The sequence below is a fragment of the Cucurbita pepo genome, chromosome 7 (genome assembly GCF_057944985.1).
Source record: "Cucurbita pepo subsp. pepo isolate OVF chromosome 7, ASM5794498v1, whole genome shotgun sequence".
NCBI lineage: Eukaryota > Viridiplantae > Streptophyta > Magnoliopsida > Cucurbitales > Cucurbitaceae > Cucurbita > Cucurbita pepo.
Genome location: NC_141804.1, coordinates 7217304 through 7230887, shown reverse-complemented (window position 1 = coordinate 7230887; position 13584 = coordinate 7217304). Strand labels below are relative to the sequence as shown.

At 36.3% G+C, this 13584-nt stretch overlaps 2 protein-coding genes across 2 annotated transcripts in view; both read right to left on the bottom strand.

Annotated features, from left to right (window-relative positions):
* The window catches only part of LOC111798481 (coiled-coil protein), a 31370-nt gene extending 28123 nt beyond the window's left edge, over positions 1 to 3247 (bottom strand). The window contains exon 1 of the mRNA XM_023681655.2: positions 2710 to 3247. Coding sequence (XP_023537423.2) covers positions 2710 to 2934 — 225 coding nt within the window. The 5' untranslated portion in view covers positions 2935 to 3247. The remainder of the gene's footprint in view (positions 1 to 2709) is intronic.
* Positions 3248 to 5797: 2550 nt separating this feature from the next.
* Positions 5798 to 11360, bottom strand: LOC111798911 (serine carboxypeptidase-like 51). The gene is made up of 13 exons (XM_087125689.1): positions 11180 to 11360; positions 11011 to 11105; positions 10826 to 10933; positions 10506 to 10746; positions 10388 to 10431; positions 9177 to 9244; positions 8990 to 9095; positions 8636 to 8844; positions 8490 to 8559; positions 8365 to 8415; positions 7835 to 7887; positions 7613 to 7748; positions 5798 to 6071 (listed from the first exon to the last, which is right to left on the bottom strand). Exons 1-13 carry the CDS (start codon positions 11310 to 11312, stop codon positions 5991 to 5993), a joined length of 1395 nt encoding a protein of 464 aa, XP_086981815.1. The 5' UTR covers positions 11313 to 11360; the 3' UTR covers positions 5798 to 5990.
* Between the last annotated feature and the right edge of the window lie 2224 nt (positions 11361 to 13584).

The following is a 13584-nucleotide window of genomic DNA, read 5'->3' as shown; positions in this document are numbered from 1 at the left end:
AATAAGATCAATTATAGTGTTCATTCACATTTTACTGATTGGTGGAGTGCTCCATAACGTCCCTTGATTCAAGGCTTCACTCTCTTCCCTTTATTGTAACTTTATATCATCCATAAATCCTAGTCAAATTTTTAAAACTAAAAGAACAGGGTCTTGTCCATTTTAAAACTAAATTTTTAAAACTTTGAATAAGCAAAGCTTTGTTCACAGCTGTGTATTGTGTTTTTCGGATGGGGATTTTTTTAATCATATTTTCTTGAAGTGCCCCTATTTTCGAGCTTGCTGGCTCAAGTTATTCTCATTTTTCAATTTCCATTGAGTCTTGTCCAATATATTCAAGGCTAATGTTCTTCCATTGCTTATTGACCCCGCATTGGCTCCAAATGCAAATGTTTTATAGGTTAACATTATTAAAGTTATTTTATCTGAGTTATAGATGGGACAATATCAAAGGATAATCACCTTTTTTGGCTTGATTGCTATGATTTAGCTCGTTTCAAGGCTTCTTGGTGCTTTTATTTTCCTTACTAACACTATGCTATGATTCAGCATAATATAGGTTATTATGTATAGTTCTTTATTGTATACACACTTACTTGAAACCTCAAGAGCATTATCATTTCCAAATCCTTTTTGGGCTGACGCAATTTTCACAACTTGCTTCTTAATTAATAAAATGCTTCCATTTGTTCTTAATAGTGAGATCCCTTATCGTGTTCTCTTCCCAACAAAATCTGTTTTCCATTGCACCATAAATATTTAATTGCACTTGTATTGTTCAAGATGTTCGTCCTCATCGTACCAAGTTAGACCCCAAGTCCTCATCAGCTATTCTCATGTTCGAAAACGAAATCATAGTTATTATCCTAGTCTTACCAGGTACCTATTTCTCTCGATGTTAAGTTTTTCGAAGATCTGCCTTTTAGTTCATCACCGTCAAGTCAACGTTAGAGGGAGGATGTCAATCTATTTATCTATATGATTACCTCTCCCCTACTCCATCTCCTTTAGTGTTTGTTCCTCCTCATTCACCCATTACTCAAGTATACTCCAAACGGCCACCACAATGGCCTTCAAGCACATCATATACCAATAGATTCTTCAACATCTGATCTAGAACCAACTGATACCCTTCTCATTGCCCTTCGTAAGGTAAACGCATGTGTACTAATCATATTTCTTTGTTTGTCATCGTCCACGTATTCTTTTATTACATTCCTTGAGTCTACCTTTGCCTCTAACTCTGTTCATGAATCCTAGTTGGCATAATACAATGATTATGGAGACTAATTCTTTAGATGAATGGTACTTGAGACTTAATTTTTCATGTTGTATGAAAGAAAGTAATTTGGTGTAAATGGGTGTTTGAAATCAAGGTTAATACAGCAGATCAGTAGCTTGTTTTAAAGCACATCATGTTGCTAAAGGCTATGCCTAAATCTATAGGATTGATTATTCTGCTACATTCCCTCATGTTGCTAAATTAACTTCTATCTGATTGTTTCTTTCAATGGTTGCTACTCAATGTTGGCCTTTGCATTAGCTTGACATTAAGAATGTTTTTCTACATGGTGATCCTAACAAGGAAATTTATATGGAGAAACCACTAGGATTTGTTGCCCAAGGAGAGAGTGAAAAAGTTTGTCACCTTAGAAAATCTTTACACAAATTGAAACAAAATCCACAAGCATGGTTTGGTATATTTAGTCGAGCACTTGAGCAATTTGGTACGAATAAGCATACGTTGAATCACTTTGTTTTCTATCGGCGGTCTGAGAATGGTAGTATAGATAAAACTTTTGTTTTTCCTTAAAATTTTAGACCACATAATTATCGAACACTATTTCTTGCCTAAACAGGCACCAAGAATTCCAGCTAAATGGACAGAGGAAAAGAAGATAATTCACCTGCTCCACTTCATCTTTTACTTAAATGCACCAATATTTTTCAAATTTTGTTTCAAAAACCCATCATTCTGCCTCCCTCCAATCTTAAAGAACTTCAGTTGCAATAAGAATATAATCCACAATTTGTCGGTCTCAAATAAAAGCATTTTGAAAGCAAGAAACTCAAACATAGTAGTCTTCATTTTGTGTGTGTGACGTGTGTGTGTGTGTGTGTCCTTTCCACAATATTTTTTGCAGTAATTTTGAGTCCCATTCACCAGCCTAATGCTCTAAAATCCTTGATCTTCACCACCTTTTTCTTCTTTTCAATCAATCAAATAACGTCCTCTAGGATCGGAGCATTTTACTGTTTTAAAATTACAAAACAAACTACTTCCCCCTGGACAGCTTTGCATGGTGATTCAGAAACTTTTCTTAACTTATGAATCTATAATGGGGATGTCTTTTGCAATCCCCTTTGGCCAAGGTTTCAGAAGGGAGATATCCCATCTCTCGCCCTCTCTTTTGTAACCAGCTCCTCTGGTTTACTGAAATTATGTGATGTCTCTAATACCAAAAAAAAAAGCACACATCTCAATTATGGGCTACCTATTCATCAAACTGTATACATAAGCTGTTGATTATCTCTATGATTATGAATGGCATTGATTAGTGAAGGTAGAATATTGTAACTAAAGGATGCTTGAATTGAATTTAAAAGCACTCTCGGGAATCAGTAAACCATAATCAATTTTAATCAAATCCAACTAAACAGCAGCTACCTATAAACATCGAGAACTACGCCAATAGTGCCATCAGTTACCTCCGGACGATCAGTAGGGGTAGGAAGAAGTCCAAGCGATCTAGCAGACCTCACCGAGCTCAAAATCTTCTCCCCAACCTTAGACAAGTCCATTCCACCTCCTTGCAGCAGAAAAAACGGAACAAAGAAGAGAAACCTGGACGTCTCGAATCCTTCGTTCAAATCACCATTGTACGTGAAAGGGTTTCCAAGAACACTGCCAAATGGAAACAAATTTGGCTGCATTTCACATCAGGCTCGCAAGTTCAACCCCCCCTGTGCCGCATATTGGATGCGATGCCACTCCCCCAAAATTTGATCCGTTGAATCTACAGAGATCGGGTTCCAATTGATGAGAGTTTCGTATGAGTGAATCAAGGAGTGAGAAGCCGATGAAGTTTCAGGTGATGCGCGTTGTTTCGCGCGTCTGGTGTAAATTTTTTTGTGAATTTGTTGTTTCGTAGACTTTAGGGAACTCCCGAATCTCGACTGATTTCAGCTGGCAAGAGTCGGCGACGGCCTTGAGCAACCATCCTAGGACAACTTTCCCCAAATATCAAAAATGCTCCTTAATTCCTTCTTAATTCTACTTTTAGTCCTTAATTTCTTTTTAATTCTACTTTTAGTCCTTCATTTCTTCTTAATTCTACTTTTAGCCTCCCTTTGCTTCCTCATAGAATCCTAGTAAGTGAAAAATCATAATAAAATCCAAACTATTACAATTTCTATAATATTTTTATCATGGTTTAAACAAATTTAATTTATTTTCTAATTCAAAATTCTTTATATCCCACGAGTTACTTAAATAAAAAAAATTATTGATCATAGCTAATCATTTCGTATGTTCAAACACTTTTTTTCATCGATGAAAATATATATATATATATATACAGAGATATCTAAGAATGATTTATTGAGAATTGTTGGGAGTGAGTCTAAATTGTCCTTCGAAGGTGTTTTAGAAAATGACTAAAGTGTCGAACAACAAAAGGTGTATTTAACTTATTGTGAGATGTCGCATCTGTTGGAGAGGAGAACGAAACATTCAAAAGAATAAAACAACTTCATCTTTAAAAACACCGTCATAATCTTACGTGTTCAACAAATAATACTGAAAATGCAAATAATTTAATATATGAAATGCAAAACAACCTGTTCTAACTTAAGTTTAGGAATTCAAATATGTTTTTATCCTATGCACGTGTCATGTCATCGTCAACCGTACATGGGCGCCTTGTCTTTACCTAAAAAATGATGTGACACACGGCTTGAGTATTTCGAAGAATACTTAGTAAGTGACCCCACTACAGTGGCCATGCAAAAATGCAAACACATGCAAAAGATGCTCTAGGGATCTATCTCTATCTCATCTACGGATGACCTTCAGTCCATAGTAACTTTGGACGTGTAGTACTTCCCTACACATGACCCACACGTGCGAGTGTAAATCTCCAGGCGGTTCGCACCCCCCTAGACCCATCATCGTCCAGCTAGCTATCTGTAGCAACGGAGGTCAGCGGACCCCTGGGTGTCATGCTCAACATGATCACCATCATTATCAAAACGTGTACGTCCGCACTCATCATCTTAAAAGGGGAAGTATCCCGATGCTTATGTACACATAAACATGCATGAGGTCCCTCAATTTCACGTCTTCAACACATCTTTCTAACACCACCCTAGTCTCGTCTCTCTATTACTTTTTAGTGATACATGTGCATTAGTTATTCATGCTCTTTAGGGTTGTGTCCTAGGCTGATTTCTCGACGTGATGCAACATGGCATTCATAACATACATCATGCTTAATATGAAAACACCATCATATTAAGGTACCAATATCATGCATCATAATCATCATATTTATCATCATAATGTCATCAAATACATCATAATCATCAATCACGTCATTAAACATCTTCATATAGCTCATATACGTCATAACTCATACTTCATATATCATAACTCATACAAGTTTCTAGTCTATCCTATAGTAAGGTCACTTACTTAGTTGGCCTTAGCCAGCGTTCTCCCTAAATTATTATACGTTAGCTCTCGTTCTTCAAAAGCCGCTCCAAGTGTCGTCGTGGTTTGTTTTCTATTAAACCATTTGTCCCTTTCATTATTATTTCACAATTTAATGTTAATCCAATTATGTGAAATTTGGCACTAAAACGGGCTCAACTACCTTAATCACAACCGAAAACAGGTTCGGGAGAGTTGAACTAGCTAATCCAATTGGACTCGTCTTCCCTAACCTCCAGCCAACCGTCCCTTTTCCTTGCATGCACGTACGTTTTCCTTCCATCATTTCTAACTTTCGATTTTGGCCTCGATAGTTCTCATTCCCTTCCACAAAATTGTAGATCTCCTCGAGACAAAGATAACGAGCTAAGAATCATTAAAAAAAAAACGCCTGAAAAATCTAAAACTCGATCTCCTTCGTTTGCCCTCGATAGTTTTTTATGCCTTTACCAAACTTGTAGAGCTCGTGAGCGAAGAATCATAACAAACTATTAACCATTGAGGGAGAATTTAACCAACCAAACTTTTGGATCATACCTTGAAATCATCGAGCTCCTTTCCCAATTGGAATATCTCAAACCCCTCCAAACTCGCCTTACGACATGAAATCGTACGAAAACCTCAAGCTTTTCGAGCTCAAACGTTTTCTCCTTTACGTCGTCGGCATTGTATAACCTTTGACTTTTAATTGTTCTATTTTTTCAAATTTTAAAAAAAAATACTACTCAATTGATATTACAAGATCAAACAAAGATCATACTTAACAAGAAACTTGTCACTCGTAGATGTCCCCAACACGCTCGTTACTTCACTTGCAATAATAGTTTTATTTTCTTTTATACCAATAATAGTTTTAATAAAACTTGTGTAACAGTTGCTCATGACGTCGAACTCTCCAAGTTACAGTCCAATTGAATGAGAGTCAAAGAGTTGACAACGGGAAGTCAAAAGAATAAAAAGGGAAAAATTGATTCGTTTCGGTTCGGTTTTTTTAAAAGTTATGCAAAAAACCAAACCGACCCATGCATCAATTTGATCGGTTCGGTTTTCTATTGCCCTCCAATAAATATAATTATGAAATTGGGATGTAAAATATTCTAATATTATAACAATTTGTAGAAATATCATTGAGATATTGATATAGGCAGAAATGAAACAAATTGTTCCTTAAAAGAAAAAAAAGGGAGAAATAAATTGGAAGCTCAATTATTTTTGTACTGCTATTTTGTTATTTAAATGGTAAATCTAAATGAGCTACTATTTGCCACGTGTTGTTCGTTTACTTGTGAGCAATTGCAGCCGGTGACCGTGTGAAGGCTCCCACCATTTCTAACGCTACGCACGGCTGGTCCACCGGCACCTGTCAGTTATCATAAAGTCTAAAAATAAGAGGGAGTTTATTGCAAAGGCAAACAAGATGAAGAAAATGTTGAAATTTAAATGGGAAAAAATACTACAAAGATGTGCATGAAAGCAAAGATGAGGCACAAGCAAGACAGAAGACAGAGGCAACAATGTCGACGTGAGTTTCAGAGATAGGCTTGTTGAAAGATCGGATAGGGCCCAAGCCTTAACCTTGAAAGTCGGAGTTTTGAAGGGAATTTGAGTATGCGATTCAATAGTCAAGTTCGTCCATATGAAATATGGAAGCTCGCCAGATTTGGTGTCAATCGAACATCAAGCAGACGCTCCACGACACCGTATAACCATTCACCAAAATCATGTTTTATAACAGCTCAAGCCCACTGCTAGTAGATATTATCGATTGGGCTTTCCCTTTCGAGCTTTCCCTCAAGGTTTTCAAACGCGTCTGCTAGGGAGAGGTTTCCCTATGCTTATAAAGAACGCTTTGTTTCCCTCTCCAACCGATGTGGGATCTTAAAATCCACGCCCTTCGAGGCCCAGTGTCCTCGTTCCCCTCTCCAATTGATGTGAGGTCTCACAATCGATTGGAGAGGGGAACCAAGCATTCTTTATAAGGGTGTCGATACCTCCCCTAGCAGACGCGTTTTAAAACCTCGATGGGAAGCTCGAAAAGGGAGAGCCCGTAGAGTACAATATCTATTAGCAGTGGGCTTAGAATGTTACAAATGGTATCAGAGCCAACACTGGGCGATGTGCCAATAAGGAGGTTGGCCCCGAAGGGGGGTGGACACGAGACGGTGTGCTAGCAAGGGTGCTGATTAGGGGGTCCCACATCGATTGAAGAAGGGAACAAGTGTCAGCGAGGATGCTAGGCCCCTAAAGGGATAACCCAAAGAGTATAATATCTGCTAGCGGTGGGCTTAGGCTGTTACATGTCTACACCTGTCAGACAAAAAATGACTCAAAATGTACTTCAGGGAGAGACATGGTGTTAGCTCTCCACCATCCTTGAGCTCTATGGCCTAAGTGTCATGTGTTAGAGGTTAGATTATGCACCCCTATCCAAACGCATTCCGTAAATAAACTAGCATAGACACGGGAGAGTCAAATGCCTCAATATAACCCAGATGGATGGATGTTCGGGATATCCCAATGATAAGAAAGACAAACAGATTCATTCTCGATGACCATGACTGAGTGAACTATGATGGTCGATGACACCCTATGACTTGGGATAACGTCATAACATTGAGCCATGTTAATTGGGAACCTAGATGATGTGGGATGCAACATTGCACATAAAAGACCTTGGTCTCGAGTAGAGACAAGGTCGAGCTGAATGACTTGGTCTAGTGTAATGGCAAGTCAGTTGGGTCATAGAAAGTTGAACATGCACGTGCAGGCAGCGTGTGTGGCTTAACAAACTTATATTCACCGTTTCCGACCCTAACCCCACCTAAATCTTCGCCTCACCTCGACTCTACATACCGAAAAAGCATTTAAGCTAAAGAAAAAAAGTAGGAGAGATTGACTTACAAAGTGGCCAGCTCCAAGAATCCAATAAAAACGAAGATTTTTGTAAGACTTGGTGAATCCTTTGGTTCTATCTTTGTTACTTCCACAGTAAAGAGGGGTTCTTTCCATACTTAAAAAAGCTTGTAGCCCATCCCACCTAAAAAAATCAAACAATGTGTCAATTATACCCTTCTATCCAAGGGCAAAATGGTCAAAGTCATTTAGAAAGAGAGAGAGAGAGACTTGAGCTTATGAACCCATGATTCAGTTCCCTTGGTTGAGCATATGAGGTCCACCTGTAAATAAAAACAAATTCCCTTTTTTTATTATATAGTTTTATAAAACCCTAAAAATTAAGCACTTCACAAAAATAATAATAATAAATATCTACACAGTCAAGTTTAGGGCATAACTCTGATATCATATTAGATGAACACAACTCTTTACTATGCCTTCGAGGCTCACAATACTAAGTTTAGGGCATGACTCTAATATCATGTTAGATGAATACAACTAACACAATAGTATGATATTGTCTACTTTGAGCATAAACTCTCATAGCTTTGTTTGGGCTTTCCAAAAAAGACAGATAGTGTTCTTTTATTATAAACACATGATCATTCTCTAAATTAGCCAATGTGAGGCTTTCATCCAACATTAGTTTTTATTATTAGATAAAAATTAAATTATAAATTTTCCTAAAATAATTTAACCCATTTTTATGAAAAAAAAAAAAAAAAAAAAAAAAGAAAAAGAAAAAAAAAAAAACTTACTTGGCCATTGTATATGGTCACCTCGACTCCTTTAGCAAGTAACTCGTCAACCTAAAAAAAAAAATTTTATTTTATTTAACGGAGGCTAAAATAAAAATTTGAAATTATATATAAATTAATAATACCTCGTTAATCCTTGGCTTCATAAAGTCTTCTTGAAGACTTCGAAAAACGTATTCCGACTGTCCACCCCATCTGTAAATAAAATTAAAAGAAATTATAATTAAGAATAAAAAAAGAAAATAATTAAAATAATAATAATAATACTAACGTGACGTTGTCTGGAATTATTTTGAGCTTCTTCCTTATAATACGATTCATGAAATCCGACAAATCGACGTTATCTCCTCCGGCCGTCGAGGTGACGGAGCTGAGATATCTTGAATATCTCCGCAATGAAGCGACGCCGTTTGACATGTCCATTCCTGTTACCGCTGCCACTGAATCCTCTCCGGCATCCAATAGAAAATTATAGAAATCCTAAAAATAAATATATATTTTATTTATTTATTTTGATTTTTTTTTTTAAAAAAAAAAAAAAATATATATATATATATATATATATATATATATATATATATATATATATATATATATATGAAATATTGAAGAAATGAAGTAATACCACGTCATTACTACTGCTACTAATCACATCTTCCAGCTCACTCCAGGATGACGTGGCAGCGACGAATTGAGCGCTTTGAATCTGGCGTTGAATTCTCTTAGCAATACTGTGAATAATTTTCAAAGTTAGTTGAAATTTTGTGAACAGTTATGGGTGTGGGTGTGGGTGTGGAAGAAGACGAACTCACGTGTTGGATTTGAGCAGGCCTTTGTCGTCCAGCCTCGACATGTCTTTTAGAAGAGGTCCCCATGAAAACTGCCAATCTCAAAAACTTTCTATTCCCAATCAAACCCTATTCTTATTTCCTATTTTCGTTCTATTCTAGTAAATTAGGTTACATATGTTCGAGATGTTCGAGATTGAAGATGGGTGTTTCTCTATTCCCACCTATCTCCTATTTCATACCATATTCGTGTTAAATTCTACGGGAATTTCTAAAATTGCTGTTAAATCAGGTTAGAGATGTCTTTGTGCTGAGAGGATGGACAAAGAAGTCTTTCTCATCCCTATCCTCACCCACTTCCTATTTCATTTAAATTTCTATGAGAATTTCTAAATTCTTGTTGAATTAGGTTAGAGATGTCCTCGTGCAGAGATCGAGAGGATAGATAGAGAACTCTTTCTCATCCCTGTCCTCACCCACCTCCTATTTCATTCCATATTCTTGTTAAATTTCTACGAGACTTTCTAAAGTTCCTCTTAAATCAGGTTAGAGATGTCTCGTGCGGAGATCGAGAGGATGGACAGAGAAGCCTTTCTCATCCCTATCATCACCCACCTCCTAAATTTCATTCTATATCTCCATGAAATTTCTAAAATTTTCAGATCTCTACAGGAATTCGTGGGTAACTCGAGTTATCCACGAAAACATTTTTCATTATTTGATGTCGGGTTCTCACCTCCTATTTCATTTTCCATCCCTAGAAAATTTCTCATTTATTTTATAAGAAACCTATAATATAAGGTTGAACGGATAATGGGTCCATCTAGGTATCCAAGAATAACCTTTCCCTACTCCCTCCCCTATTCTCTCACGGGCAAATTCTTAAAGCCCGGACTTTGTGGGTTAAATGGACATTTTGAAATTAGATCCAAGAATATAGAACCGGAATATATAATATAGACGGAACCCATGTGTAATCTGATGGTTCCAACTAAAACGAAAGAATATTGAGGAGCCCACGTGATATTATATTATATCCTCCCACATAAATACAATAATATACCTAAGAAAGAGGTTCGCCCACATGTGACAACAATTAAGTGAACCCCTCTTTAGAAGAATAATCCATGTCACCTACTTCTAAGGCTATCATATTAAAAGCATTTAAATTCCATAAAATTAAATTAAAATATTTCTCAAAATTTATTAAAAATAAAAAAATAAAAAAATCGTACCGTGTAATCTTCCGGGGAAATCCAACTATCGCCCAACACCACCCCTGCAAGAATTAGGAGAATTGAGATTAACCTCACCCACGACCTCCATTCCCTACGTGACAGCCAAATCACATACCTCCAAGTGTAACCTTCAATCTCCCAGCTTCAATCGCTTTCAAAGCCGACAATCCTAGCGTGACGGCATATTTCCCACCGTAGGATTCGGCGACAATGTAAAGCGGACTCTTCTGCAGCCGTTGATCTCTATTGAAAATGGACTGCAACAGCGTCGTTAAATCCACAGCGGCTTGTATATCCGATTTCACTAACGAACTCATCTCCTCCACGAAGCTATACCCGGTCCCCACCGGATTATCCTTCGAACAAAAAAAAAAAAAAAAATTAATAAGAATCACGAATTTCCACAATAGTACGATATTGTCTCATTTTATTTACCACAAATAAAAGATCCGCTTTATGAATCCAACTGGAATTTCTCGGGTTCAAACCAGCATCTAATGGGCCCACTTCCTTGAAATTCCCAATCCCAACTCCAGAAGCTCCCTGTTTTAAAACGAACAATTATGAGATACGGTTGGTTTGGGTTGAGTTGGGTTGGATTGAGTTGGGTTAGGTCTTACGGGGCCGCCCTGGAGCCAAAGGATGATGGGCCATGGCTTGGAGGGATGGTCGACTCTGTAGGGGCTTCTATAGAGCCACCAGAACATATGAGCTTCTGCAAAGGGAGGAAATTAGAGAAATTAGAGAAGGAAAGCAGGAAGGAGAGATGGAGGGGTTTGTGGTGGTTACTGGGTCGGACTTGGACGTATCCCCATTCTTCAGATCCGTCGTGTGATCGGACGGCGGCGGTGGGACGGCCGTGGATGAGCGGAGGAAAGAGCAGAGCGGAGCAGAGGAGGAGGAGGAGGAAATGGTTGTTCATTTGGGAGATTTGTGGAGCTGTCGTCTTGTGTCAGTGGGAGAGTCTTCTGATATTTATTTATGGGGTTCAGAAATGTTGCGCCCAACTCACAAGGGGCATTCTTGGAAGTGGGGAAATTCATTTTGATGACCTAATATTATATATATATATATATATATATATTTGGAGATTCTTATTTTTTTATTTTTGAGGGATCCAAATATTATTTGATTTTAATAATTCAATTTTACATTTTTGTTATTTACAAACTTTTAATTTGAGTTATTTTAATAAAACTTTAAATTTACTCCAAATTTAGAATTTTTAAGTATTTAAGCTTATGCAAGTACGTAGTTGATAAGGAAATCAACCCAAGGAAAAGCTCTAATACCAAATGATATGGAAATAGTAAGATTCAGATTACCCTGCTCTAATACCAAATGATATGGAAATAGTAAGATTCAGATTACCCTGTTAATTGAATATTTCAAATCAATATCACTTGTTTGAGATTCAAATCACTCTACAAGCAAGATTGATTATGTCGAGTTTGAATGATTTTACATGCAACCTACACTATGTAGAATTGCAAAGAAACTTATTCATTTGATAAAGAATGCACAAATGCTCATAAACCCTAAACCCTAAAATGAAACTCTGAACCTATTCCACTATATTATACTTTACGACTACAATTAGCAAAAGTAACCTTACAGTAAATAAAAAGTCTTAAAATACATTAATGAAATAAATAACTCTAGATTATAATCCACTCAAAATTTATAACAATGAAGCTTCATTGTTCTCTCTTTATGTCTTTATTATATTGTATGATTAATGTGTTTTGGTTCATATCAGTAGTATTTTTTTTTTTTTAATTCTTTTAACAATTTATTAACTATCATATCCTTCCTATAGTTTTCATCCCATTTCTACCCATAAAATTGTTTACTTTAATTTTTTAATTCTTATGATTGAGCTAAAAAAAAAAAAAAAAAACAGAAGATGCATATACGTATAAGTAGTAATTTTTAATTCTTTTTAACAATTTCTTAACTATCATATAGTTAGTATAATTCTCATTTATTTGGGAGTTATATGTTCACAGGGCACGATAGAGATAGAAGCGTTCTTCCTCTCCATCTTTGCTCCTTTTTCATTCAAATAAATAATTTTCATTTTACATTATAATTGCAAAAATCTAATATAATTATAACTTTCTTAAACAAAAATATAATATAATATTATTGAGATATAATGTTTAGAGTATATATTATTTATGGAATATATCTTAGATATTATATCTTAATATTCTTTATTTATGATTTAAGTTATAGTATATTTTATTTTATTTTTAATATTTAATTAATTTATATTTTCCTCGTATTAGTGGCTAGCTTGTATCCTATTGGACAGGCGAATAAATGGAATTGTAAAACCGACAGGTTCATGAGTTTACAGGATTGAATATGAATTGATGACTCTACTGAAAAGGATAGGTGCACGCAGAACCTTGAATCCAAATACATTAACCACAATGGAAGTCAACATGTTAGTAACAGAACCTTCTTCAAAAGGCAGAATAAGCAATAAATTGATTTTCTTTTCCAGGAACAGACAGGCTCGATTCCATAATTCCATAGCATCGTCCTTTGTAAGGATCAAGACTGGTTGGTAAGCCAATTGCCTGTCCCTTCTAATGAATTGACTCTCCCTTCACTGTAAAAGATCAATACTAAAGATTAATTCGACAGAACTGGAAGGAAAGACGAAAGATTAATGAGACTGAACCTCGACTTCGCTCCCTGAAGTCAAGACTCAACGAAACAAGATGCATTCTCCCTTCTTTCACCTATTTCTTCAAACACAGTAAACAAAGACTAAAGATTCATGTGAACTCCTTCATCAGGGACAGTAAATGAATTAGTTAATGAACCAATTTACCGAGTCTTTGAATAAAGAGGCCCGAAGCAATGAGACCTGTGGTTGGTTTAGTAGCTAATGAATGTACTCTCTCTTCACCTATTGATTCTTTCACTTACTCTATGGCCGGTAAACAAGGACTCCTTATTCATTCTTCTTTTCCTATTTATGATTGAACTCGGGAAAGCATATTCCATTCATTGCCTCTCCCTGAAGGAACCTTCTTTCACTCTTGAACAAGGTCGGTCAAGCTCTGTCAGTGAGGAACAAGGGTTGAACTATCTCTTTTCTTTTCAAACACAGTAACCAAAGCATATTGAATTCATTCTCGTTTACCGTCTTTGTTTGAAGGGAGACTATCTTATTTAGC

Bases quoted from the DNA above. Each gene is read 5' to 3' on its own strand.
- LOC111798911 (XM_087125689.1), bottom strand. From the start codon at position 11,312: ATGAACAACCATTTCCTCCTCCTCCTCCTCTGCTCCGCTCTGCTCTTT. The intron at 7,888-8,364 runs GTAAGTTTTTTT...TTTTATTTACAG, and splicing joins TGACCATATACAATGGCCAA to GTGGACCTCATATGCTCAAC. The intron at 7,749-7,834 runs GTCTCTCTCTCT...TGATTTTTTTAG, and splicing joins TCATGGGTTCATAAGCTCAA to GTGGGATGGGCTACAAGCTT.